Consider the following 25,302-nt stretch of genomic DNA (forward strand, 5'->3'; position numbering starts at 1 on the left):
TGTTCCCATGGCAACGCGTCAAACTTTACTTTTATTTCAAGCATATTTAGGGCTCTTGGCGTGCTTAGATTAACCTAAAAGTCGGCACACACATCAGAGTTGTAGGCTGTTAAGTGTGCACAAACAGGTCAGAAATAGGCGTGTTTCTTACGTGGCTCACTAGCGCCCCCGTTTGTCTAAAATATGGGGTTTCTTTTACCTACAGTCCCCAAATGTCTCAGTAACAACATTAAATAGCCCACTAATATTTACCCACTTGATGCCCTTGCCCACCGTGCATCGTTTTCTCGAACGCACCGTGTAGCGGTAAAAAAACGTGCGAGGGCCCGCCATTGCTGCTTGCAGCTATATTTATAAATTGTTACCTTAAAACCATTTTGTTATGCACCGACATCAAAGCACACATAAAAAAATGGTACTCACCACTGTCACTTTCAGTAGCGCTGTTTACAATGAGAGTTCTATTATTGTTTGTAATGGTGTATTTTGTGCTGTCTGGATCTTTCTCATTAACTTTCCACATTATCGGTCCTTCAACAGACTGTGGACAGTTCAGCGTCACACTTTCCTGAGGATATATTTTTTCTGTTCTATTGGACAGCATCTTTTCTTCTGAAAATTAAAGCCATAAAGTTGATATCAACATGTACATGTAAGCAACAACACCTGCATAATAAATATGGCAGGACTAATACATATTTAGCTTTGGATTACACAAACACAACTCTTACCAGATACAGCGAAAGCATTCTGAGCTAAAGGGATTTCTGCATTTGATAGAGCATCAGAAACCTGTGTGTTTGCTGATGTAAAGTTAATACTGTTACTGGTTGTAGATATCATGTAGTCTGCTATAATGCTACCAGGCCTGGAGTAAAACACACAAATAGTTTAACACAAAGAGATATATAGAAAAATTAAATAGAAACTTTTAATGTTTAGGGCCAGATTTACTAAACAGGGAAATTAGCATAAAAGCGCAATTCCAAAAAAAAAAAAAAAATTTAAACGGTGATGGGAGTGGTAATAGACTTGTTTGAGATGTGGCTTGTCTTGCCTGAAATTTAGACAAGAGAAGGTGGCTGCAGTGAGGGGAGGAGTGAAAAAGGCTTTTAAGTCGGACACTTCACCAATCTCGCAGTCGACCACAAACACCAACAGAGGCAGATATTGTGTTTGCATATTTTATTGCGAATGATACATGAAATACCAATGACTGCATTTAGGCAAGGCAAGTTTATTTGTATAGCACATTTCATACACAGAGGAAATTCAAAGTGCTTTACATATACATAGACATGAAAAAACAATCTAACAGAAAAAAAATCTGTAAAAATGAGACATCTAAAATCACAATAAAACAAAGCAACCCATTCTCACCAAATGTGTACAAACAACACGCAGTGTGATTATCATGCAATAGATACGCCAAATTCCAATTTTGCGTGCATATGATACACTCGTCTTTCCCATTCACTTATATGGCGCATCTTTTTGTGTCATTTATTTATTGGTTTCTCATTTGTTTTCTGTTTTTTAAACCTTTTTTGCTTGAGTTTATGGTTAGGTTTGGGTTTTGATTTAGGATGTCATTTTATGTTACAAAAAGATGCTCTAACCCAAAACCCAAGCGACAACGGATTTAAAAGTGTAGATTTAAATGTAGATTTAACAGTGTCTACTGTTGAAGCACATCTGATCTCTTCTGGAAGCTGATTCCAGCTACAGGTGGCAAAATAACTAAATGCTGACGCAGCTTGTTTTATTTGAGCCCTTGGTATATCTAACTGACCTGATCCTAATGATCTGAATAATCTGTTTATATTCAGTTAGCATATTGTTAATGTATTTTGGTCCTAAGCCATGAAGTGATTTATAAACAAGTAATAATACTTTAAAATCTAGGAAGCCAGTGTAAGGACCTGAGTATTGGAGTGATGTGCTCAGAGTTTTTGGTTCTGGTCAGAATTCTGGCAGCAGCGTTCTGTTTGAGCTGCAGCTGTCTAATGGTTATTTGTGGATCCCAGTAAGAAGCCCATTGCAATAATCCACCCTGCTGGTAAAGCATGAACAAGTTTCTCTAAGTCCTGTCTTGAGATAAAACATTTAAGTAACATCTGCGTTTTAGGTAATTTGCATTTAAACCATTTGATGCCATCCCAGAGAGTCCTACTCTGTTTTTCAGTCTACGTAAAAGTGTGGTGTGATCTACTGTGTCAAAGGCAGCACTAATATCTAGTAGCACCAGATTTTAAGCGAATATAATTTATTATCTTTATGAGCACCATCTCTTTAATCTGTCGGAAACAGAGAGATTGATGTGTATTTGCTAAATTTGGTTTTTTCTAGGTTACTCTTTTTTAGGAGAGGATTAACAACTGCCGTTTTTATGGCCTCTTGAAAGTGCATGTGAGCAAAGAGGTATTTATTTATTTTTAAGAGTTTGTAAACATTTCTGTACGTTTTTGAGAAAAGATGTGGGGAGCGTATCAAAGCTGTAAGTACTATAGATGCTTTAAGATGTTTTCTTCCAAGGTTTTTAAATCAATTATGTAAAATTTTGAGAAATGACCAATTTCTGAGTTGGTTGTAAGGAGATATGACTGACCATAGTACAATATGAGGCCGTACTGATATTACTGATCTTCTTAGAGAAAAAGGTTGCATACTCATTGCATTTGTTGTCAGAGAGCATTTTACGATGAACTTGATCTGGGGGGTTTGTTAGTCTCTCTATAGTAGCAAAAAGAGTGTATGTGTTGTTTATGTTGTTGTATCAATGATTGAGAAGAATGCCTAGTTCTGCATTAAAGCAAAAAGACTGTCCATATAGATTCTATAATGTACTTCAAGTTTTGTTTTACGCCACATCCTTTTAGCTTTTCTGCATGTTTTTTCATGCTCTGTACTACTGTTGTGTTTCCCCAAGTTGCTTTACGTCTGCCATTATAGCAGGATATAGCACATAACTCATAAAATTGCGCATATTAAAGGGGACATATCATGAAAATCTGACTTTTTCTTGTTTAAGTGCTATAATTGGGTCCCCAGTGCTTCTATCAACCTAGAAAATGTGAAAAAAACAACAACACTGTAACTTAGTTTTGATAAACCATTCTGAAATGTGATGTGAAAAATAGGTCATTGAAATTTGGCTCACCTTGTGATGTCAGAAGGTGATTATATTGCCCCTACATCTGCACTATCCAACCACGGCACTACCATTTAGTGCAGGGATCAGCTCATTTGCATTTTAACACTCTGGGGTCGACGGTGGCGCGGGCGCCGCAAACTCTTTATTTTTCAATCACTCCGCAAAGAGACTTAAATTACTCTGCTGATTTTTGACATACAGATATGATTTATACATCATTTAAAACGTTAAAGTGTCTAGTTTTTTTTTTTGTCCACTCCCAATAAAAACAGAATTTTGTGCTTTTCGCAAAATTAAGAAAATAAACATGATGCAAGTTCTGTTCTCTCTCCCTCAGTGAAGTCCTTTCAGAAACGCGTCAGAAAAATAAACTGTAACTTAACGAATACTTGTCGTAGAAACAAAAGATAAATGTCTACATAATGCTTGGAATGTCTCCTTTTAAATGATGTAAGTGATATTGAAAACAGATATTGTTATTCGGTGTAAACTGTATGAGAAGGAGGAGAAGTACCGTATTTCGCCAGTTACCTCATTATCTGTAATGAGATCGGATCGCCACACCCCCGCGCCATTGAAGTGAATGAGCAGAAACATCCATGCATGACTCCTGCCTCCTGCAGTCAATGGATATGCAATCCACAATCCAGTCTCTCCATTTCTTGTTGTTCCATCCGATTGCACCAAACATGACATCTAAATCTTTATTTACTTGCGTATGTGTGTCAGTATCTCCAGACGCGAGTGATTTCTTTGTTCTTCCGTCAAACAGTTCACGCGATTGGAACGCACATACACAAACACGCGAGTCAGGAAACTCGACGCGCTTTTTGGTATTCTTATAAAATAGGCGATTGCAAACAGTACAATCCTTATTTAGTTGCGTCTAAGCCACTGATCTATATAAATGACTGGATTGCGCATGACGTCACACTTGTGAAGCCACCGTGCCGCCATGTTGGTATACCCAAACGTTCTATTAAATCAATGGACGTTATCAGATTTTAATGATAAAACATCACTTTACTCGTCTTCGTTTTTAAATGTGAAGTTACCCTGTACATTATTACAACACAAACGTCCAAGGCATGTAAATAGTTATTTACTGAAAGTTGTACAATTTGCGTTTTAAACAGTTATTATACATTCATCTTTATTACAGTATCAGATCAGCAGACAGACCGCAGCATATTTAGTATTAATGACAATAAACGTGCTCATTCTGAAATCTAAATAAATAATCATGCTTTGTACCGTATGCGCATGCAATAATTTGCTAGTTTTGTAATTATGTTATCTAAACTTACAAGTTACCTAAACTTATTTAGAGAAATAACGCTGACCGTCACAGTGTAGCTGAATGTCAAACAAAACTTTATTTATACCCGTGTCATTAACAAATGCAACAGACACACTCACCTTAACGGTTTTTTATAAATCCATTATCCTGCCCGATTAAAACATAAACATTGCAAATAACACCAGAATTAACAAATGATTAACGTACACATATCCTAAAAATTAACCTTGTGTAACTGATACGCTGTAAAGGGGGTACATTTTGATCATGATTTTGAATGGAAGTCAATGACGCTCTCTGCCGGTTGGGTATACCAAGATGGCGGCTCGAACTCTGCGCTGGCTTCACCTCACTCGGTTACGTCAAGCGTTCTATGCGCAATCCAGTCATTTATATAGATCAGTGGTCTAAGCGCATATCTCCGCACAGCAACTTTATTAAATACAGGATCACTCGCATGTGCACACATTCACTGCTTTCAAGATCAACACGTGAGATAATGGCGGCGGCTGTAAACAAACATTGATAAGTTTACCATGCGTGTCCCTTGTTGTGTTTCTACTATAATGATTACAAAACACAAATAAAAGTCCAGACAACGATAGGCAGTTGTTCTTTTGAGCTTTTTACTGCACAAAAGTAAACCTCTCGCTGGCCAACCAAACACTAACCATGTGTTGAAGTGTGTTCATTTTACGATGGCCAAACAGTATCTTTACCATGATTAGGCTACTATGGATTTTAAAAGGTAACTTATACTTGTGAAATGAATAGAAAATATTTCAATAGAAATACATATATACACTAGTCAACATTCGAAGTGGATCAAAACCATTCAAAAAAGTTGACATAAAACCAATCCCTAATACCCATTCTTGTCTCTGGACAACTTTGATAAACTTTTTTGATCCACTTCAAATGTTGACTAGTATATAATGTGTGTGTGTGTATTTACATTATATTGAAAAGTAAACCTTATCATGGTTTTACTACAGAGGAAGTTACATGCCTGTTGAACATCCCCACAAGGCTCATTATGTGGCTCATTATTCAACTCTTTTGTCTCTCAGCTGTCAATCACTGATTATTCAGGAGCTTTCCCGCCTCCACGCATACAGCCTTTCCCAAGCAAAAGTGTCTTAGAATTGTAAATCAATATCTTGCTTTATGTGATTGAGTAGGCCATATGATTTTCACATCATTTTGAAGAAAAAACTCTAGACTACTAGATCCAGTTTGGAAATTCTTGGGAAAACATGTTTAGAATGAGTTTTGTGGTGTTATATCAGTGAATTAAAAATTTTGCTTTTTCAAAAATCACGCATAAACATTTTTCTCTCAAAAATACAAACATGTACATACATGTTGATTATATGATATTGTAGCCCAGTTTGTGATGAACACAGTGTTATGAGACTTTTGCCATTAATATGTTTTTAAGCAACTGAAAAAAGCACAAATGTCAGTGCATGTCAAAACTTCCCCAGGGCCCTAAAAACCCCTTAGACCCCAGAGGGTTAAAGGACACACCCAAAAACGGCACATTATTGCTCACACCTACAAAGTGGCAATTTTAACATGTTATAATAAATTAACTATATGGAATTTTGAGCTAAAACTTCACATACATACTCTGGGGACACCACAGATTTATTTAACATCTTAAAGTCTTGTGAAATGTCCCCTTTAAACAGATAAAAAAAAGACAAGTAACAGATTAATGGGCACTTCTTTAGTTTGCAAACTCTGTATAAATGCGCATGGGTTCTGCCCAGAACCCGGATTGAGAACCACTGTCCTAGAAGCAATGATTGCAGCCATTTTGAGCGCAAAGTTGTTTAAGATGTCTTTTTTTTTTTGGCGTTAAATAATAGTGCAAATACCACTAATTTCAAAAGCGCAAACCTTAGTAAAATGATTTGCTTTAATCGTTTAAATACTCTCCTCGCATAAATTTTGCGTTTCAAAAAGAAACTCCTACAAATGCATGTGCAGTAAAGTCAGTCACAAAAATAAGTAGACCACACCTTTTCAGCGCTTATTATCCACAATCGCGTTATTTAATGACAGAGCATTATTTATGCCAAAATGATGGTTTGCACTGGTGGCAACTGTTAGTAAATCTGGCCCTTAATTGTGAGCATACCTGAAGCCAGTGACCTTTACTGAATCTTTAATGTAGTTAGACAGACAGTCTTGGTATTTTTGGTTGATCTATAAAAACACATTCACACAAGTTTGTTTTTATAGCTTTTAAACTCAATTAAAAATATAAATGTTTTCCTCCACATACAAATGAACAAAAACAAGTAATTTATTTGTATTTAGGAAATATGAAGTACTTACTGTGCTCTCAATGTTTTTTTTATACGATTTGTAATCAGCAGCATCGGTTATGGTTAGATTTATATCAAAAGTTTGATTTATCGTCATTGATATTCTAAAAACTGTAAAGAAAATATTATCTCTGTTATTTTTTTTGAACTGGATAAAATAAGTGATCAAATATAACTTGAAAAAATGTTTCCAACAGAATTCTGGGTTTGATGAGATAAACCTCTGAGTATGAGATAAACCTCAGTTATTCTAATATCTTAAACTTTTCTTTAATGTACATACCTCTTTGTGGTGTTACTGTAGAATTAACAACTAAAAAAAACAATGAAAGAAAATAAATTAACATATTATATGGCAAAAACAAACTTAATTAATATTAGTAAACCCCTTCATTGGTATAGCAATTTAGAAAGTTCCAAGCCAGAAAGTTTTTATCACGGACACATTAATAACAATTTATGTGTAACTACCTTTTTAAATAGTATCAATTTAAAATAAACAAATTAAAATAACCATTCATGATACTGATAATCACCATTAAAACACGTTGGGGAGGTTTCCCGGACAGAGTTTAGCTAAAGCCAGGACCAGGCCTCAGTTTAATAAGGAAATATAACTAGTTTTAGCAAACATGACTTACTAAAAACATTACTTGTGTGCATTTTGAGGGAAAACAAAAGGCAGTGATGTATTTTAAGATATGTCAGCGCAAGTTGTTTTTTAGTTTGACAGCTCATATATTTATTTTAGTCTAGGACTAGTCTAATTCCAGTCTGGGAAACCACCCCCTTAAGCATTTACATACTTTCTTTCTTTTTATGCCTATGATTTTCAGGATTCATAGCAGTTTTCTATCAGAAACAAATAAGTATTGTACAGGAAAATAAGTAAATTGTCCAAACCCTCAGCTGTCAATCATACCTCTGCATGGGTTACTGATGTTTATAGGGAGGTTCAGGTCTGTTACATTATATCCACTCATACACGAGCAATTGTAACTCCCAGCAGTGTTGTTGCAGATTGAGTTTGGACCACAGACCTCAGGAATCTCAACACATTCATCCACATCTTTATTATAGAAATACAAATATATTAGATAGCAGTGGCGGCCGGTGACTTCTTTTTTGAGGGCGCTTGATTCGGAGTTCGTCACAACATGTATGTAGCCCGTCATGTGTGTGGTTCGTAATTTCAAAATATGTGTTGCCAAAATAAGTGCCTGCTGCAGATACGTCTAAAGGGTTTATGATAAAAGAGACGCTCAAGTTTGCCAGATACTCTCATAATCTCATGTGTAATCAGAGTTTACTGTTAAGGGTGTGTCTTGCGTGTATTTTGTGAACGTGAGCGTCTCTTTTATCCTAAATGGTTTTGACGCGTGTGCAGCAGGCACTAATTTTGACAAAACACGTGATGCACATGGTTCACATAACGCAACAAACACATATTTGAAAACGCATGCAACGCACGTGACACTCCGAACAATTATTTTGAATTAGCACCCCTCTTATGAGCAGTAAGAAGCCGCCACTGTTAGATAGACAGATTGTTTTTGGCATCTACAAAACAGATAGCACACTAACACAATTCACAAGGAGTTTTATGTATGCTCAAAATTATTTTAAATGATATTTAAACTTTATCAAGGCAGCACTTTGAATGAGACACAAATACATTTGAAAGTAAAAACTATAAATATTTAGAAATTTTATGCAAAAGCTAGGATTGACTGTAACAATTTGTCCATAGCTTCAGCTGTCAATCATACCTGTGCATGGGTTACTGATGTATATATGGAGGTCCGGGTCTGTTACTTTATATCCACTAATACACGAGCAATTGTAACTCCCAGCAGTGTTGTTGCAGATTGAGTTTGGACCACAGACCTCAGGAATCGCAACACATTCATTCAAATCTTTAAAAACAAAACAAAGTTAATATTAACACATTAAAATTATGCAGCATCATAAAGATGACAACGACTTTTGTGATTTAAAAATATAACTATTCAAAAACATACCAGTGCATGGGTTACTGTTACTAATATTTTGAGATACATCAGTGATGTTATATCCTTCCCAACAAGAGCACGAGTAACTTCCATTGTAATTGTGACAGTAAGCGTTCGGCCCACACACTGATAGTTGGTCAAGACATTCATTAATATCTGAAATAAATAGTGACAAGACAAAAGTTACAGGTAACTGTATTTCAGACATTAAAATAAATACATTTTCCAAACCCTCTGCTGTCATTCATACCTCTGCATGGGTTAGCCTACTGATTTTTATAGGGAGGTTCAGGTCTGTTACTTTATATCCACTCATACACGAGCAATTGTAACTCCCAGTGTTGTTGCAGATTGAGTTTGGACCACAGACCTCAGGAATCTCAACACATTCATTCACATCTTTATTACAAAAATGACTAATATTAGACAAATGGTTTGTTTTTGGCATCCACAAAACATACAGCATATGAACACAATTCACAAGGAGTTTTATGTATGCTTAAAATCATTTGAAATTAAACCAAAAACTTTTTCAAGAAAACCCTTTGAAAAACTTTAAATATTTAAAATGTTTAATTTTGCCAAACTTACAAATTACAGTAACAAACTGTCCAGAGATTCAGCTGTCAATCATACCTGTGCATGGGTTACTGATGTTTATAGGGAGGTTCAGGTCTGTTACATTATATCCACTCATACACGAGCAATTGTAACTCCCAGCAGTGTTGTTGCAGATTGAGTTTGGACCACAGACCTCAGGAATCGCAACACATTCATTCACATCTTTAAAAACAAAACAAAGTTAATATTTACACATTAATATTATGCAGCATCATAAAGATGACAACGACTTTTGTGATTTAAAAAATATAACTATTCAAAAACATACCAGTGCATGGGTTACTGTTACTAATATTTTGAGATGCATCAGTGATGTTATATCCTTCCCAACAAGAGCACGAGTAACTTCCATTGTAATTGTGACAGTAAGCGTTCAGCCCACACACTGATGATTGGTCAAGACATTCATTAATATCTGAAAGAAATAGTGAGAAGACAAAAGTTACAGGTAACTGGATTTTCAGACAGTAAAATAAATAAATTGTCCAAAGCTTCAGCTGTCAATCATACCTCTGCATGGGTTACTGATGTTTATAGGGAGGTTCAGGTCTGTTACATTATATCCACTCATACACGAGCAATTGTAACTCCCAGCAGTGTTGTTGCAGATTGAGTTTGGACCACAGATCTCAGGAATCTCATCACATTCATTCACATCTTTATTACAGAAATAAAAATATTTTAGAAAGATAGAAATCTAGAAATGACTAACAAATTGTCCAGAGATTCAGCTGTCAGTCATACCTCTGCATGGGTTACTGATGTTTATAGGGAGGTTCAGGTCCGTTACATTATATCCACTCATACACGAGCAATTGTAACTCCCAGCAGTGTTGTTGCAGATTGAGTTTGGACCACAGATCTCAGGAATCTCATCACATTCATTCACATCTTTATTACAAAAAAGAAAAAAAAATTGACAAATGGTTTGTTTTTGGCATCCACAAAACATACAACACACAAACACAATTCACAAGGAGTTTTACAGCGGGGAAAATAAGTATTTGACACATCAGCATTTTTATCAGTTAGGGGATTTCTAAGTGGGCTATGGACACAAAATTTCCACCAGATGTAGCAATCAAGCCAAATATTGATTTCATACAAAGAAATCAGAACATTTTAGTATACAAGTTGAGTCATAATAAATAAGTAAGGAATAATCCATGGCTTGCTATGCATTAAAGGATTTTAAATCACGAAGTAGAGGCAAAGAACCACCCACAGGCCCCCACAGTAGCGGATTCATTTAGAAATGTAATCAAACTGACTGGAACTACCTGTGTATTAAACGGTTTTAATGCACACCGTCCAGCCAATCAGATTCAAGGTTACTTGGGCCTCTTTTATGAACTTTGATCTTCAGTTCTCCCACTGGGCCATTCAAACAACTTGATTTCCTTTTTTTTAAACCACTTCATTGTTTCCTTGGCCTTGTGTTTGGGAACATTGTCTTGCTGAAATGTCCACCCTCTTTTCATTTTTAGCTTTCTGGTAGATGGCAGCAGATTTTTATCCAGAATGTCCTGGTACATTTCTCAATTCATCCTGCCTTCAATAATATAAAGTCTGCCAGTACCCCTTGCTGAAAAGCAACCCCAAACCATGATGCTTCCACCCCCAAACTTAACTGTTGGTATGGTATTCTTGGGGTGGTGGGCAGTGCCATTTATTCTCCAAACATGTTGTGTAGAATGACTGCCAAAAAGTAAAAGTTTGCTTTCATCTGACCGTACTGATGCAAGGTCTTTCTGAAGTTCTGCCCAAGTGGTTCTTGGCTCCTGGAGAACGATCCTGATTATTCTTTGGACTCCTCGGACAGGGATCTTATGTGGAGAACCTGATCGTGGCCGGTTTATGGTGAAGTGATGTTCTTTCCATTTCCGGTTAAAGGCCCCCACAGTGCTCACAGGAACATTCAGCATTCTAGAAATGTGCCTATAACCATTCCCATCAAAATGCTTTTTAACAATAAGATTACAAAGATCTTGAGAGAGTTCTTTGCTTTTACCCATCATGAAGTCTTTCCTGTGTGCCCCCTGGGTAATGAGAAGCCTTTATAGGCCATCAATTAGGACTTAAGCAGCTGATATCAATTAGTACTGGCAGGGTTTCTCTCTCAATAGAGGGTATGCACGTGACGTCACCTTAGGAGAAAATGACTGCAGTTACGCCCACTGAGTGGCAAAAGACAGAGCGGCAGCTTTAGTGTACAATGTGAAATCAGCGAAAACACAGGGAAAACGCGTCTACATTTGAAAAAGCTGTTTAAACAAGATTAAACAATAATTTGGAGCTATCGTTTTACAGACTGCAAAAAAAAAAACACAGAAAGGAGAAGTAAAAAATTGATCGTTCAGGCCAACGTCCACAGACCACATGTGAGTTAACAAGTTGCTAGGGTCACTATCAAGCAGAGGTTTTTGTAAATAGAAGTATTTGTATTTTATTAGTGTTGTTCTTTGGAAAACATACATTCCAAAGCATATTTTGCAGCCATATCACCCTGTAGCCCAAGACAGCTAGCCCACTGAAGCTGAGCCTGTTCAGTACTTGGATGGGAGACCACCTGGAAAAACCAGGTTGCTGCTGGTAGAGGTGTTAGTGAGACCAGCAGGTGGTGCTCACCCTGTGGTCTGTGTGGGTCCTAACACCCCAGTATAGTGGGGGACACTGATTCCCAACCGGGGGTACGCGTACCCCAGGGGGTACGTGAAGAGTTTCCAGGGGGTTTGCGAAAAGATTTACATTTTGTTTTGATCTCATTTACTTTTAATAAAAATGTCTTTCGTTTGTCCAGTCATTTACCTAAGATTGATTTTTGTGAGGAAAGCATTGTAAAAAGGACACCTTTTTGAAGTTTTATCTCAAAACACCCTACAGATAATTAATTATAGCATGCCAAAATTGCCATTTTGTAGGCCTGAGCAAAATGTGCTGTTTTTGGGTGTGTCTTTTAAAATGCAAATGAGCTGATAAAATGCAAACACTGATTGCAATGATGGTGGTTTGTTGAAATAAACATGCTTCATCAGTCAGTGCTTTTTACTTTAATGTTTAAAAGTAATTAATTAATTAATTAATTAATATTACTGATTATTTGTCTTTAAAACACAACTTTGGTTTAGTTTCGATGAAGGGGTACTTGAGCCTTACTGATAGGGCTGTGGGGCTACTTAGGGCAAAAAAGGTTGGGAACCACTGCACTATACTGTCAAAAAGCACTGTCCTTCGGATGAGATGTTAAACAGAGGTCCTGACTCTCTGTGGTCATTAAAAAAACCAGGATGTCTTTCGAAAAAGAGTAGGGGTGTGCGCCGGCATCCTGGCCAAACTTGCCTGCTGGCCTACTAATCATCCCCATATATACTAATTGGCTATATCACTCGGTCTCCAAAAAAGCACTATATAAATGTACATTTATTATTATTATATTATCATAATTTTTACTCTATTACATTTTATAAATACAAGTTTTTGTTTTACATTTAATATTTAAGTACATGAACATACTTTTACTAAAGTAAAAGTACACAATTTTAATGTAATTTTGTTTTAAATAAATTTAAATATGCAATATTAAAGAATACTTAATATGATTCTATGGTTTAGAATGTAGTGTAGTAAAACATTTCCCAAGACAAACATCCTAATAAAGCACAGATGCTTGGAAAATTTAACTAATGTAACAAAGTGTTGTCCACCTCTGCTATTAAGTCCAACTAAATTCAATTTAAGCTGAAAATAGTCTGTTTTACTGGCATTTTCGCAGCAGTCGCTATGAAAACCAGACATTTTGTTGAACATTTGCCACTCAACAGGGCGTGCTCCGGTCTGGTCACGTGCAAAAGTGACGTCAATGCATACCCTCTATACTGACAGATTTTAGGTGATCTCCTGGCGTTCTATGCCATTTTGCACCTTGTTCTCTTCATGTGTTCAACAGAGATTTATAGTAACGAAGTAGAACTACTTCACTACTGTACTTAAAGGAACAGTATGTAGGATTGTGGCCAAAACTGGTACTGCAATCACACAACTGGTGGCCAATACACAAAATGACAACATAAACATCAGTTGAGGGCTACAACTCCACTTTTTAAATGACAATATCCTGGCCAGACTACTGTTGTCAGTGATAAAAGTATTTGAAATGAAAATGATTTCTTAATGTCTAGTGACATATCAGGGCCATTTTATGTTTAATTGATATACATTTCTTACATACTGTTCCTTTAAGTACTAAAAGACAGTATCTGTACTCTACTGAAGTATTATTTTTTTCTCCTACTTCCACTTTTACTTCAGTACATTTTTTCTTTGAGTTTAATACTTTTACTCCAATACATTTTTTATGTGCTGCATAGTTACTCGTTACTCTCAAATGTTACGAATCATGGTCACATGGTGGTCTGAACCAATTGGAGATAGTAAAGGGCGACCCCTCCCAACCTCTCACTCACAAATATGAGCCAGGGTTGTTGACAAATGTGAAGCGAAGAGAGAACAGTAGTTATATGGGACCACCATTCGTCAAACTTTTATGACCCCCTCCCCCACCCGCTGACAGGTCGTGTTTTATGACCCCTTGACAGATGGCGTTTTATGACCCCTTGACAGATGGCGTTTTATGACCCCATGACAGATGGTGTTTTGACAGGTTGTGTTTTATGACCCTTAACAGATGGTTTTATGACAGTTTGTGTTTTATGACTCCTTAACAGATGGTGTTTTGACAGTTTGTGTTTTATGACTTCTTTGACAGATCGTGTTTGGCAGGGGGCGGGACCATCAATCAAAATATGTACAAGTTGTCAACTTTAGACAGAAAGTATTTAATGGTTTTATTGCCGGTCATTTAGAGTGATTGTTTTTCCTGAGTGTGTTTTATGTCAAGCGTATGGTGTCATGTTTAATGACGGCTCGTGTTTCGACATTTGCTGTTTATTGACATTTGATGTCAGATCTCAACCATCCTCCCTCCTTTGCTCGCCCCGTGCGCTTCTCAATACAGACTTTCACACCGCGGGTGTGTTGTTGAATCTAAAGTTTTGCAACAGCATAAGTTTATTTAAAGGCAATCACTAATCATATATATATATATATATATATATTAGATGTACATGGCTATGCTTAAAGCCGATGTTTTCTATCGAGCTATAGTTTCTGATCAGACACAAAGTCTGAACTAAATAAAATTTTAAACGGTTCACGAAGTCCGGGAATCTTTTCATGACCTGGTCTACAGTTTAACGCGTATTAAAGATCCGGCGGTGTCTGACAAAGCGTCGGGTGATTGTTCATATCTGTCATTTAAAATAAAGTTAATAAATGTAATTCTGTCCACTATGGCAAAATAGGAATTTATTTTAGATTTTAGACAAATCATGAACAATGCTACGATTAAAACTTTTGATTGTAACATCAAAAGTTATTTAATTAAATATTCCGTATACGGGTATAGTTTAAGCAATGACCTGAGCCATTACCTTCGGAGCCGTCAATACTACAATCTTTAGACGATAGTCTAAACTAAATACAATTTTAAACGGTTCATGAGTTCCGTGAATCTTTTCATGACCTGTTCTATAGTTTCACGCGTATTAAAGATCCGGCGGTGCATGACAAAGCGTCGGGTGAACGGTCATATCTGCCATTTTAAAATAATGTTAATAAATGTAATTCTGTCCACTATGGCAAAATAGGCTTTTATTTTAGATTTAGGGGAATCTTTAACCAAGTCTCTGATTAAGACATGTGTATACGTGAACCGATGGTGACAGAGAAACTTATATCTGACGTAATAAACTTTTAAATGTTTTTTTAAGATGTCTTCACCTCATTTTAGGGTTTTATTTTTAATTAAAGGCTTCTTAAAACATGTGTGAATATGTGTATATTATACAATATTGTCTGCTCTGACAAAAATAAATTATTATGTAGATTTTAGGTCAATTGACTGCGTGTGTCTTATAAATACAAATTGATAATACGTTTGTTTTGTAAAGAGACTTCTTTAAAGTCACGCAAGAATAAAATATTTTAGTTGTAACTGGTTAAACTTAAATCTGTTATTATCTATTTAACTATAAGCTGTATTTTTCTGACAAGACACAAAGTTTTTGATGATGAACTTATGACCGTGTGTGATAGATATTTCACAGCAGGGTCGGTTTGTAATCTAGGTAGAGTCTTTTAAAACTCTAATGGTAAAATGTAATATGGACACTCTGTCAAAAATAAAGCATTTGTTTGTAACAAATTATTTAATGAAATATTCAGCAGTGGTATAGCGATGAACAGTGCCAAAACCACCGGGGACACCAATAACACATTCTTTAGACTAAAGGTTATTTATTTTAAACTAAATAAAAGTTTAATCTTTTCAGACATAGTATTCTGATCACACCATTAGATCGCGCTCCGGCGTTTACAATAGAGAACATACGCGGATGAGTGTTCATATCCACCGTTAAGAAACTTTTAAACGATTAAAAACACTTTCATATCATTTTCTGAGTTTGTTTTAAATTAATGACATCTTAAAATCAACTGTGAATATGTGTTTATTACACAATAAATTGTAATTCTGTCCGCTCCGGTATAATAGGGGTTTTATTTTAGATTTGGGACTTTCTTTAACCAAGTCTCTGATTAAAACATGTGAATGCGTGTACCAACGTTGCCAGAAAACGTACGCTGATGCGCTCATATATCTGGCGTTAAGAGCCTTTTAAACGTTTTAAGACATTTCACACTCTATTCTGAGTTTAATTCATTAATGTCATCTAATATCCAAGTGTGTACATGTCTATTTACGATAAATGTAACACGGTAAACATTGTTAAAATAAAAGGGTTATTGAACATGTTATTCCAGTGGGTGTTTCTTGTTTTGCGAGTGTTCGACATATTTATTGATGTGGAAAAAGTTTGTTGTTTGGACGAACAGTTTCAGTCTCTCTCTCTCTCTCTCTCTCTCTCTCTCTCTCTCTCTCTCTCTCTCTCTCTCTCTCTCTCTCTCTCTCTCTCTCTCTCTCTCTCTATCACCAGTCCGCTATCAACCAGCAGACAACCCCCCAGATGTCTGGACAGAGGGAGTGTTGGTAAAATAAAAGAAACTCAGCCCCCATTGACAAAAAGTAATAGGTTTATTTAGATTTCAGGCTTCATTACTCAGATACAGATTAAAGCATGTTATTTCTTATTCGTAATTTAAAGAAACTTAGAAGTTTTAAGACATTTCATCACACATCCTATGATGACATAAACCCTTGTGTTAGCCCTTAGAGGACAACAAAACGGGTGCAAATATTATTTATCAACGTTTGATGTTGTTATAAACCAGGTTGTCACATACGTGACAACAATCATTGCTTTAAAGACAAAACATTTAACAAATTTGACATTTTGTTAAACATGGTTGTGTGCGTCCATAAACAACAACAGTTAGGACATGGTTCTACATAATATTAAAATCACGGGCTTACGTTAAATAGGTAAAACTTAATTTTTACTAAATAAAATAAAAATAAACTATTTGAACATATTATCTGATATTAGGTTAGGTTTAAGATCGTAACATCGTAAAACCCCCAGCGGATATGGTGTGTGCGTGTGTGTGTGTGTGTGTGTGTGTGTGTGTGTGTGTGTGTGTGTAATGGCTGTTATCACGTGGTGCGGACCAAACGACCAACGCTGCGGGGGTTGTGAAGCGAAGAATGTTCTGTATAGATGAGAAGTTTTTCCTTCTGAACACAGAATCTTTACCAAAAACGTAACCCCGGATTAACACATCACAGAACAATTTGAACAACCGTGTCGGATTCGTACACACCAGAGGTCTGTTTTATGTTTTGCAGAAACTGTGGAAACTTTTGATGCTGCAAAGGTGTCCGAATTCGCAAACAAACTATCAAACGCAATGCGGCGGAAACAGTGGACACGAGCCTTTTGTTGCTGAGAAGGCGATTGAACTCAGAAACAAACAAGCAAGCAAAGTTGTCTACGAAACTACAGATTCTTGAAAAAGATGGCACAAAGATCATTCGAACGACTACGCAATGGCCAGATGGGGGTATGTGTACGGGACCGACCTTTTTAAAGATATGCTTAAAAAGAACTACAAGCGCGAGATGTCCAATCTACTATGTACTGTGATATACAAAGAGGCCAATGTGTGCATGCCTCCAAACTATTGCGAAGCTAACGCCGAGTGTGTAACCAGACTCAAGGAAAAACAGATGTTGTGAAAAGTATAAATGATACGCTGAATAGCATGGTGCAGACGGTGGTACAGGCCCAAGAGGAACCCAGTGTGATTATTAGAAAGGCCCTAGAGATATTTTATGAATGTGACGAGGTCGAGTTTTACGTTGTCAATATCATAATAATGATAGCATTTGTAATTGATGTATGCATTGATATGCTTGTAAAGAAACGAGAAATTAATGTGTGGGAAATCATAGAAAATGCCGTAGATTTCATGTTTTGAAAAGGGTCTTGGTTCATGCATGCACGTTCTATGGTATCTAGACAATATCATAACGTTTAATAATGATGATGCCTAAAAACCAATCGTGTGAGCCAGTGGCATATCTTACGCAAGTTTTTACAGTTGTTTTTTAGTTTAACCAAAAGTTTTAATCTGATTTTATTTTTTACTCAACATTATGATTGATAATCCATGTCCGTCAACAAATGTATACTTTAACAAAAACTACGTTCTAGTAGTTTCAATGTATGGTCACTGTTGTTTTTTCATCATTGATTTTGTATACTGCTTATGTTTTTGTATGCTTTGCTGTACCGGTTTCATAAAAACAAAATATACAAGGATTTTTTGGTCTTAATGTCTGTTGCTACCATAAGATACAAACATTAGAACATTTAGACATCTTGTTCAGACAACGTGTGACATTGCTCATTCTTCATATGTTATTGCAACACCACACAGAGAAACGTGAAAGATTAATAGAAAATTACATGTGACTACATCACATGTTTTTTCAGAGGCGTAAAAATAAAAGTCAACAGTGTTAGTATGGGAATCTAAAACAGCACATGCACGATATGATCCTAATTTTGTTACCTGACGTCTGTCACATAGTCAAAGATCATCTACTTCATGTCTCTACGAATCCTGACAGAGTTTTAGTTTCATATACACAACACATCAAATGTAAACCACGGTAAACTAAATACATTTGACAGCCAAGATCTCTAATTTTCTGACAACCCCAAAAAAGATGATGGGGTCATCATCAAACATCGCTCACTTTTAAGGTAGCGAAAGGTTTTTGTTTATTTTAGTTTAACTCGACACTGAAATTTTTGTTAAGCACACAGAAATGCACAGATTTTACGTTTTCAGTATACATGTGTACATCACATTGTGATCTCAGTCTCAACTAGATCGATGATCTATCAATATTAGCCACAAATGTTAGCTCTGATTTCACAAAACATCCATTTACATTCCAAACCTTTTGGATTCAACGCCTTAAAGTCATCAATTTTATTTCGTTCACATCAAACGCACCAAAAATTTTGAATGTGCAAACTGTTTTACTTCGTTTTAAACATGTTTGTGCGTTTTCGGTCTAGATTTTTATAGAAAACTTCAGAACATGACACCGTTTTAACATTTACAAAATGATGAAATATTTTACTTTTAAATGGCTCCCATGAGTATGTGTTGCTGTGACAAATACTTTTGATTGTTTGGAAATTATATGAATGCAGAGAAACAACGCAAAAGTTTTGAACTTTAACATAATTTTATATGGGTCCTGATTTTTAAAAACAGTAAGCTGTAATGTTTCTTACACACAAATCTAAACACATCACAAGTCTGAATGTTTATTAGTATGCAAAGGGTTGTTGGCGTATTTTTAGACACAAGCTGTTTATTTTCATCTTTAAACAAATGTGTATGACAAAAGTTGTCCTGCCTGAACTGACACTAAGGATCGATGCCGAAATGTTAAATCTAAGTATTTGCAAAACAACATTCACCGCCATATAGATGTTTTCAATCTAATGGTACCGGTTTTAAATGTGACCAGACTATTTCAAACATTACCAAGTTGTAGTTGGTTGCGTTTTACTTTACAAGGTTTTAACACACATTACTGTTTGTCACGGTGTGTTTCATCGCATTGCTGTTGTATGCAACAGACTCTCAAGTTTTATGTTAAAAGGATTACTAAAATAAAAACCTAAGCATTCTGTATTATGTTGGTGCTGATGATTTTACAAGTTTACAGTTTCAAACATTTTTTGCTATATTCGCTGTGAAAGATTTAGTAAATAAATCTAAAACATAAACAGTGTTGAAGAGTTACCGCAATCTTCTAGCAACAATTTTCAAGAGATTACCAACATGTATGATGTACTAACTGTCAGGGGATCTGTGATATTATTTTCTGAAGTAATTAGCTATCTAATGGCTACTGCACAATAACTTAAGCGATAAAGAGTTTGACAAATGTTACATAAACTATAGAAACGAAACAAGATAAATTACAAAGTCACTGGCATGAGGTTTACACTTAAATAAATCACGCAGATGTTTAAAGTGCAGTTGTTACCCCTCAGAGAGGTGTGTTCCTAACTCCAGGACTCCTATTTCCACCTATCCGTTACAGTCATTAAATCGGCGCCAGTATGATTCATTCAAACACAATTGCCTAACAAGTTTCAAGAAACTATGGACTCCTACTGCTACACCAACACATTCGCGCTACCCCCACCCCAGAACAATATGTATATGAGAGAACCTACAGTTGGACCTGTGCACTCAATAAGTCCTCCACAGTATCTGATGGGGGACCATCAACCTACAACAACAACACACCCCTTTGTACGGCTCAAGTAATGTCTGATGATGTTCCAATGGACCTGTGTCCCCAAGAAGGATACGACAATGCCTGATGAATCAATACACATTGCGTGTATCGATTCCACAGACTGTTTGGTTTCAAGATCATGAAACAGGCTTCGTGATACATCTGTTACAAACTTGATGACAAAAAGCTAATGGTATTCTGTAGAATCTTTAGAGACTATTACTGTGTGTTTGTGTGTGTTTACAATATCAAATAATGATCAAATTGCTGTTTGTGAAATGAACCGGTCGTGAAAAACGTTGTGATATTTCTACACTACAATGATAACAAATTATGTATTTCTATTACTTGATAAGAAATAAAACACATGTACCACTTTAAACATCTGCGTGATTTATTTAAGTGTAAACCTCATGCCAGTGACTTTGTAATTTATCTTGTTTCGTTTCTATAGTTTATGTAACATTTGTCAAACTCTTTATCGCTTAAGTTATTGTGCAGTAGCCATTAGATAGCTAATTACTTCAGAAAATAATATCACAGATCCCCTGACAGTTAGTACATCATACATGTTGGTAATCTCTTGAAAATTGTTGCTAGAAGATTGCGGTAACTCTTCAACACTGTTTATGTTTTAGATTTATTTACTAAATCTTTCACAGCGAATATAGCAAAAAATGTTTGAAACTGTAAACTTGTAAAATCATCAGCACCAACATAATACAGAATGCTTAGGTTTTTATTTTAGTAATCCTTTTAACATAAAACTTGAGAGTCTGTTGCATACAACAGCAATGCGATGAAACACACCGTGACAAACAGTAATGTGTGTTAAAACCTTGTAAAGTAAAACGCAACCAACTACAACTTGGTAATGTTTGAAATAGTCTGGTCACATTTAAAACCGGTACCATTAGATTGAAAACATCTATATGGCGGTGAATGTTGTTTTGCAAATACTTAGATTTAACATTTCGGCATCGATCCTTAGTGTCAGTTCAGGCAGGACAACTTTTGTCATACACATTTGTTTAAAGATGAAAATAAACAGCTTGTGTCTAAAAATACGCCAACAACCCTTTGCATACTAATAAACATTCAGACTTGTGATGTGTTTAGATTTGTGTGTAAGAAACATTACAGCTTACTGTTTTTAAAAATCAGGACCCATATAAAATTATGTTAAAGTTCAAAACTTTTGCGTTGTTTCTCTGCATTCATATAATTTCCAAACAATCAAAAGTATTTGTCACAGCAACACATACTCATGGGAGCCATTTAAAAGTAAAATATTTCATCATTTTGTAAATGTTAAAACGGTGTCATGTTCTGAAGTTTTCTATAAAAATCTAGACCGAAAACGCACAAACATGTTTAAAACGAAGTAAAACAGTTTGCACATTCAAAATTTTTGGTGCGTTTGATGTGAACGAAATAAAATTGATGACTTTAAGGCGTTGAATCCAAAAGGTTTGGAATGTAAATGGATGTTTTGTGAAATCAGAGCTAACATTTGTGGCTAATATTGATAGATCATCGATCTAGTTGAGACTGAGATCACAATGTGATGTACACATGTATACTGAAAACGTAAAATCTGTGCATTTCTGTGTGCTTAACAAAAATTTCAGTGTCGAGTTAAACTAAAATAAACAAAAACCTTTCGCTACCTTAAAAGTGAGCGATGTTTGATGATGACCCCATCATCTTTTTTGGGGTTGTCAGAAAATTAGAGATCTTGGCTGTCAAATGTATTTAGTTTACCGTGGTTTACATTTGATGTGTTGTGTATATGAAACTAAAACTCTGTCAGGATTCGTAGAGACATGAAGTAGATGATCTTTGACTATGTGACAGACGTCAGGTAACAAAATTAGGATCATATCGTGCATGTGCTGTTTTAGATTCCCATACTAACACTGTTGACTTTTATTTTTACGCCTCTGAAAAAACATGTGATGTAGTCACATGTAATTTTCTATTAATCTTTCACGTTTCTCTGTGTGGTGTTGCAATAACATATGAAGAATGAGCAATGTCACACGTTGTCTGAACAAGATGTCTAAATGTTCTAATGTTTGTATCTTATGGTAGCAACAGACATTAAGACCAAAAAATCCTTGTATATTTTGTTTTTATGAAACCGGTACAGCAAAGCATACAAAAACATAAGCAGTATACAAAATCAATGATGAAAAAACAACAGTGACCATACATTGAAACTACTAGAACGTAGTTTTTGTTAAAGTATACATTTGTTGACGGACATGGATTATCAATCATAATGTTGAGTAAAAAATAAAATCAGATTAAAACTTTTGGTTAAACTAAAAAACAACTGTAAAAACTTGCGTAAGATATGCCACTGGCTCACACGATTGGTTTTTAGGCATCATCATTATTAAACGTTATGATATTGTCTAGATACCATAGAACGTGCATGCATGAACCAAGACCCTTTTCAAAACATGAAATCTACGGCATTTTCTATGATTTCCCACACATTAATTTCTCGTTTCTTTACAAGCATATCAATGCATACATCAATTACAAATGCTATCATTATTATGATATTGACAACGTAAAACTCGACCTCGTCACATTCATAAAATATCTCTAGGGCCTTTCTAATAATCACACTGGGTTCCTCTTGGGCCTGTACCACCGTCTGCACCATGCTATTCAGCGTATCATTTATACTTTTCACAACATCTGTTTTTCCTTGAGTCTGGTTACACACTCGGCGTTAGCTTCGCAATAGTTTGGAGGCATGCACACATTGGCCTCTTTGTATATCACAGTACATAGTAGATTGGACATCTCGCGCTTGTAGTTCTTTTTAAGCATATCTTTAAAAAGGTCGGTCCCGTACACATACCCCCATCTGGCCATTGCGTAGTCGTTCGAATGATCTTTGTGCCATCTTTTTCAAGAATCTGTAGTTTCGTAGACAACTTTGCTTGCTTGTTTGTTTCTGAGTTCAATCGCCTTCTCAGCAACAAAAGGCTCGTGTCCACTGTTTCCGCCGCATTGCGTTTGATAGTTTGTTTGCGAATTCGGACACCTTTGCAGCATCAAAAGTTTCCACAGTTTCTGCAAAACATAAAACAGACCTCTGGTGTGTACGAATCCGACACGGTTGTTCAAATTGTTCTGTGATGTGTTAATCCGGGGTTACGTTTTTGGTAAAGATTCTGTGTTCAGAAGGAAAAACTTCTCATCTATACAGAACATTCTTCGCTTCACAACCCCCGCAGCGTTGGTCGTTTGGTCCGCACCACGTGATAACAGCCATTACACACACACACACACACACACACACACACACACACACGCACACACCATATCCGCTGGGGGTTTTACGATGTTACGATCTTAAACCTAACCTAATATCAGATAATATGTTCAAATAGTTTATTTTTATTTTATTTAGTAAAAATTAAGTTTTACCTATTTAACGTAAGCCCGTGATTTTAATATTATGTAGAACCATGTCCTAACTGTTGTTGTTTATGGACGCACACAACCATGTTTAACAAAATGTCAAATTTGTTAAATGTTTTGTCTTTAAAGCAATGATTGTTGTCACGTATGTGACAACCTGGTTTATAACAACATCAAACGTTGATAAATAATATTTGCACCCGTTTTGTTGTCCTCTAAGGGCTAACACAAGGGTTTATGTCATCATAGGATGTGTGATGAAATGTCTTAAAACTTCTAAGTTTCTTTAAATTACGAATAAGAAATAACATGCTTTAATCTGTATCTGAGTAATGAAGCCTGAAATCTAAATAAACCTATTACTTTTTGTCAATGGGGGCTGAGTTTCTTTTATTTTACCAACACTCCCTCTGTCCAGACATCTGGGGGGTTGTCTGCTGGTTGATAGCGGACTGGTGATAGAGAGAGAGAGAGAGAGAGAGAGAGAGAGAGAGAGAGAGAGAGAGAGAGAGAGAGAGAGAGAGAGAGAGAGAGAGAGAGACTGAAACTGTTCGTCCAAACAACAAACTTTTTCCACATCAATAAATATGTCGAACACTCGCAAAACAAGAAACACCCACTGGAATAACATGTTCAATAACCCTTTTATTTTAACAATGTTTACCGTGTTACATTTATCGTAAATAGACATGTACACACTTGGATATTAGATGACATTAATGAATTAAACTCAGAATAGAGTGTGAAATGTCTTAAAACGTTTAAAAGGCTCTTAACGCCAGATATATGAGCGCATCAGCGTACGTTTTCTGGCAACGTTGGTACACGCATTCACATGTTTTAATCAGAGACTTGGTTAAAGAAAGTCCCAAATCTAAAATAAAACCCCTATTATACCGGAGCGGACAGAATTACAATTTATTGTGTAATAAACACATATTCACAGTTGATTTTAAGATGTCATTAATTTAAAACAAACTCAGAAAATGATATGAAAGTGTTTTTAATCGTTTAAAAGTTTCTTAACGGTGGATATGAACACTCATCCGCGTATGTTCTCTATTGTAAACGCCGGAGCGCGATCTAATGGTGTGATCAGAATACTATGTCTGAAAAGATTAAACTTTTATTTAGTTTAAAATAAATAACCTTTAGTCTAAAGAATGTGTTATTGGTGTCCCCGGTGGTTTTGGCACTGTTCATCGCTATACCACTGCTGAATATTTCATTAAATAATTTGTTACAAACAAATGCTTTATTTTTGACAGAGTGTCCATATTACATTTTACCATTAGAGTTTTAAAAGACTCTACCTAGATTACAAACCGACCCTGCTGTGAAATATCTATCACACACGGTCATAAGTTCATCATCAAAAACTTTGTGTCTTGTCAGAAAAATACAGCTTATAGTTAAATAGATAATAACAGATTTAAGTTTAACCAGTTACAACTAAAATATTTTATTCTTGCGTGACTTTAAAGAAGTCTCTTTACAAAACAAACGTATTATCAATTTGTATTTATAAGACACACGCAGTCAATTGACCTAAAATCTACATAATAATTTATTTTTGTCAGAGCAGA

The 25,302-nt window shown here is 35.8% G+C and overlaps 2 protein-coding genes across 2 annotated transcripts in view; both read right to left on the reverse strand.

The window, feature by feature from the left end:
* LOC135738561 (adhesion G protein-coupled receptor F4-like) overlaps positions 1 to 1,182 on the reverse strand; it is a 42,825-nt gene extending 41,643 nt beyond the window's left edge. The window contains exons 1-3 of the mRNA XM_073811474.1: positions 1,058 to 1,182; positions 726 to 868; positions 424 to 609 (exon numbers count right to left, since the gene is read on the reverse strand). Of these exons, the coding sequence (XP_073667575.1) occupies positions 424 to 609; positions 726 to 868; positions 1,058 to 1,182 (454 nt within the window). The remainder of the gene's footprint in view (positions 1 to 423; positions 610 to 725; positions 869 to 1,057) is intronic.
* Positions 1 to 25,302, reverse strand: part of LOC135738171 (uncharacterized) — a 334,980-nt gene that overhangs the window by 205,726 nt on the left and 103,952 nt on the right. Inside the window, 8 exon segments of the mRNA XM_073811486.1 lie at positions 7,713 to 7,859; positions 8,560 to 8,706; positions 8,812 to 8,958; positions 9,034 to 9,201; positions 9,439 to 9,585; positions 9,692 to 9,838; positions 9,934 to 10,080; positions 10,168 to 10,314. Coding sequence (XP_073667587.1) covers positions 7,713 to 7,859; positions 8,560 to 8,706; positions 8,812 to 8,958; positions 9,034 to 9,201; positions 9,439 to 9,585; positions 9,692 to 9,838; positions 9,934 to 10,080; positions 10,168 to 10,314 — 1,197 coding nt within the window.

The sequence above is a fragment of the Paramisgurnus dabryanus genome, chromosome 12 (assembly GCF_030506205.2).
Source record: "Paramisgurnus dabryanus chromosome 12, PD_genome_1.1, whole genome shotgun sequence".
Taxonomy (NCBI): domain Eukaryota; kingdom Metazoa; phylum Chordata; class Actinopteri; order Cypriniformes; family Cobitidae; genus Paramisgurnus; species Paramisgurnus dabryanus.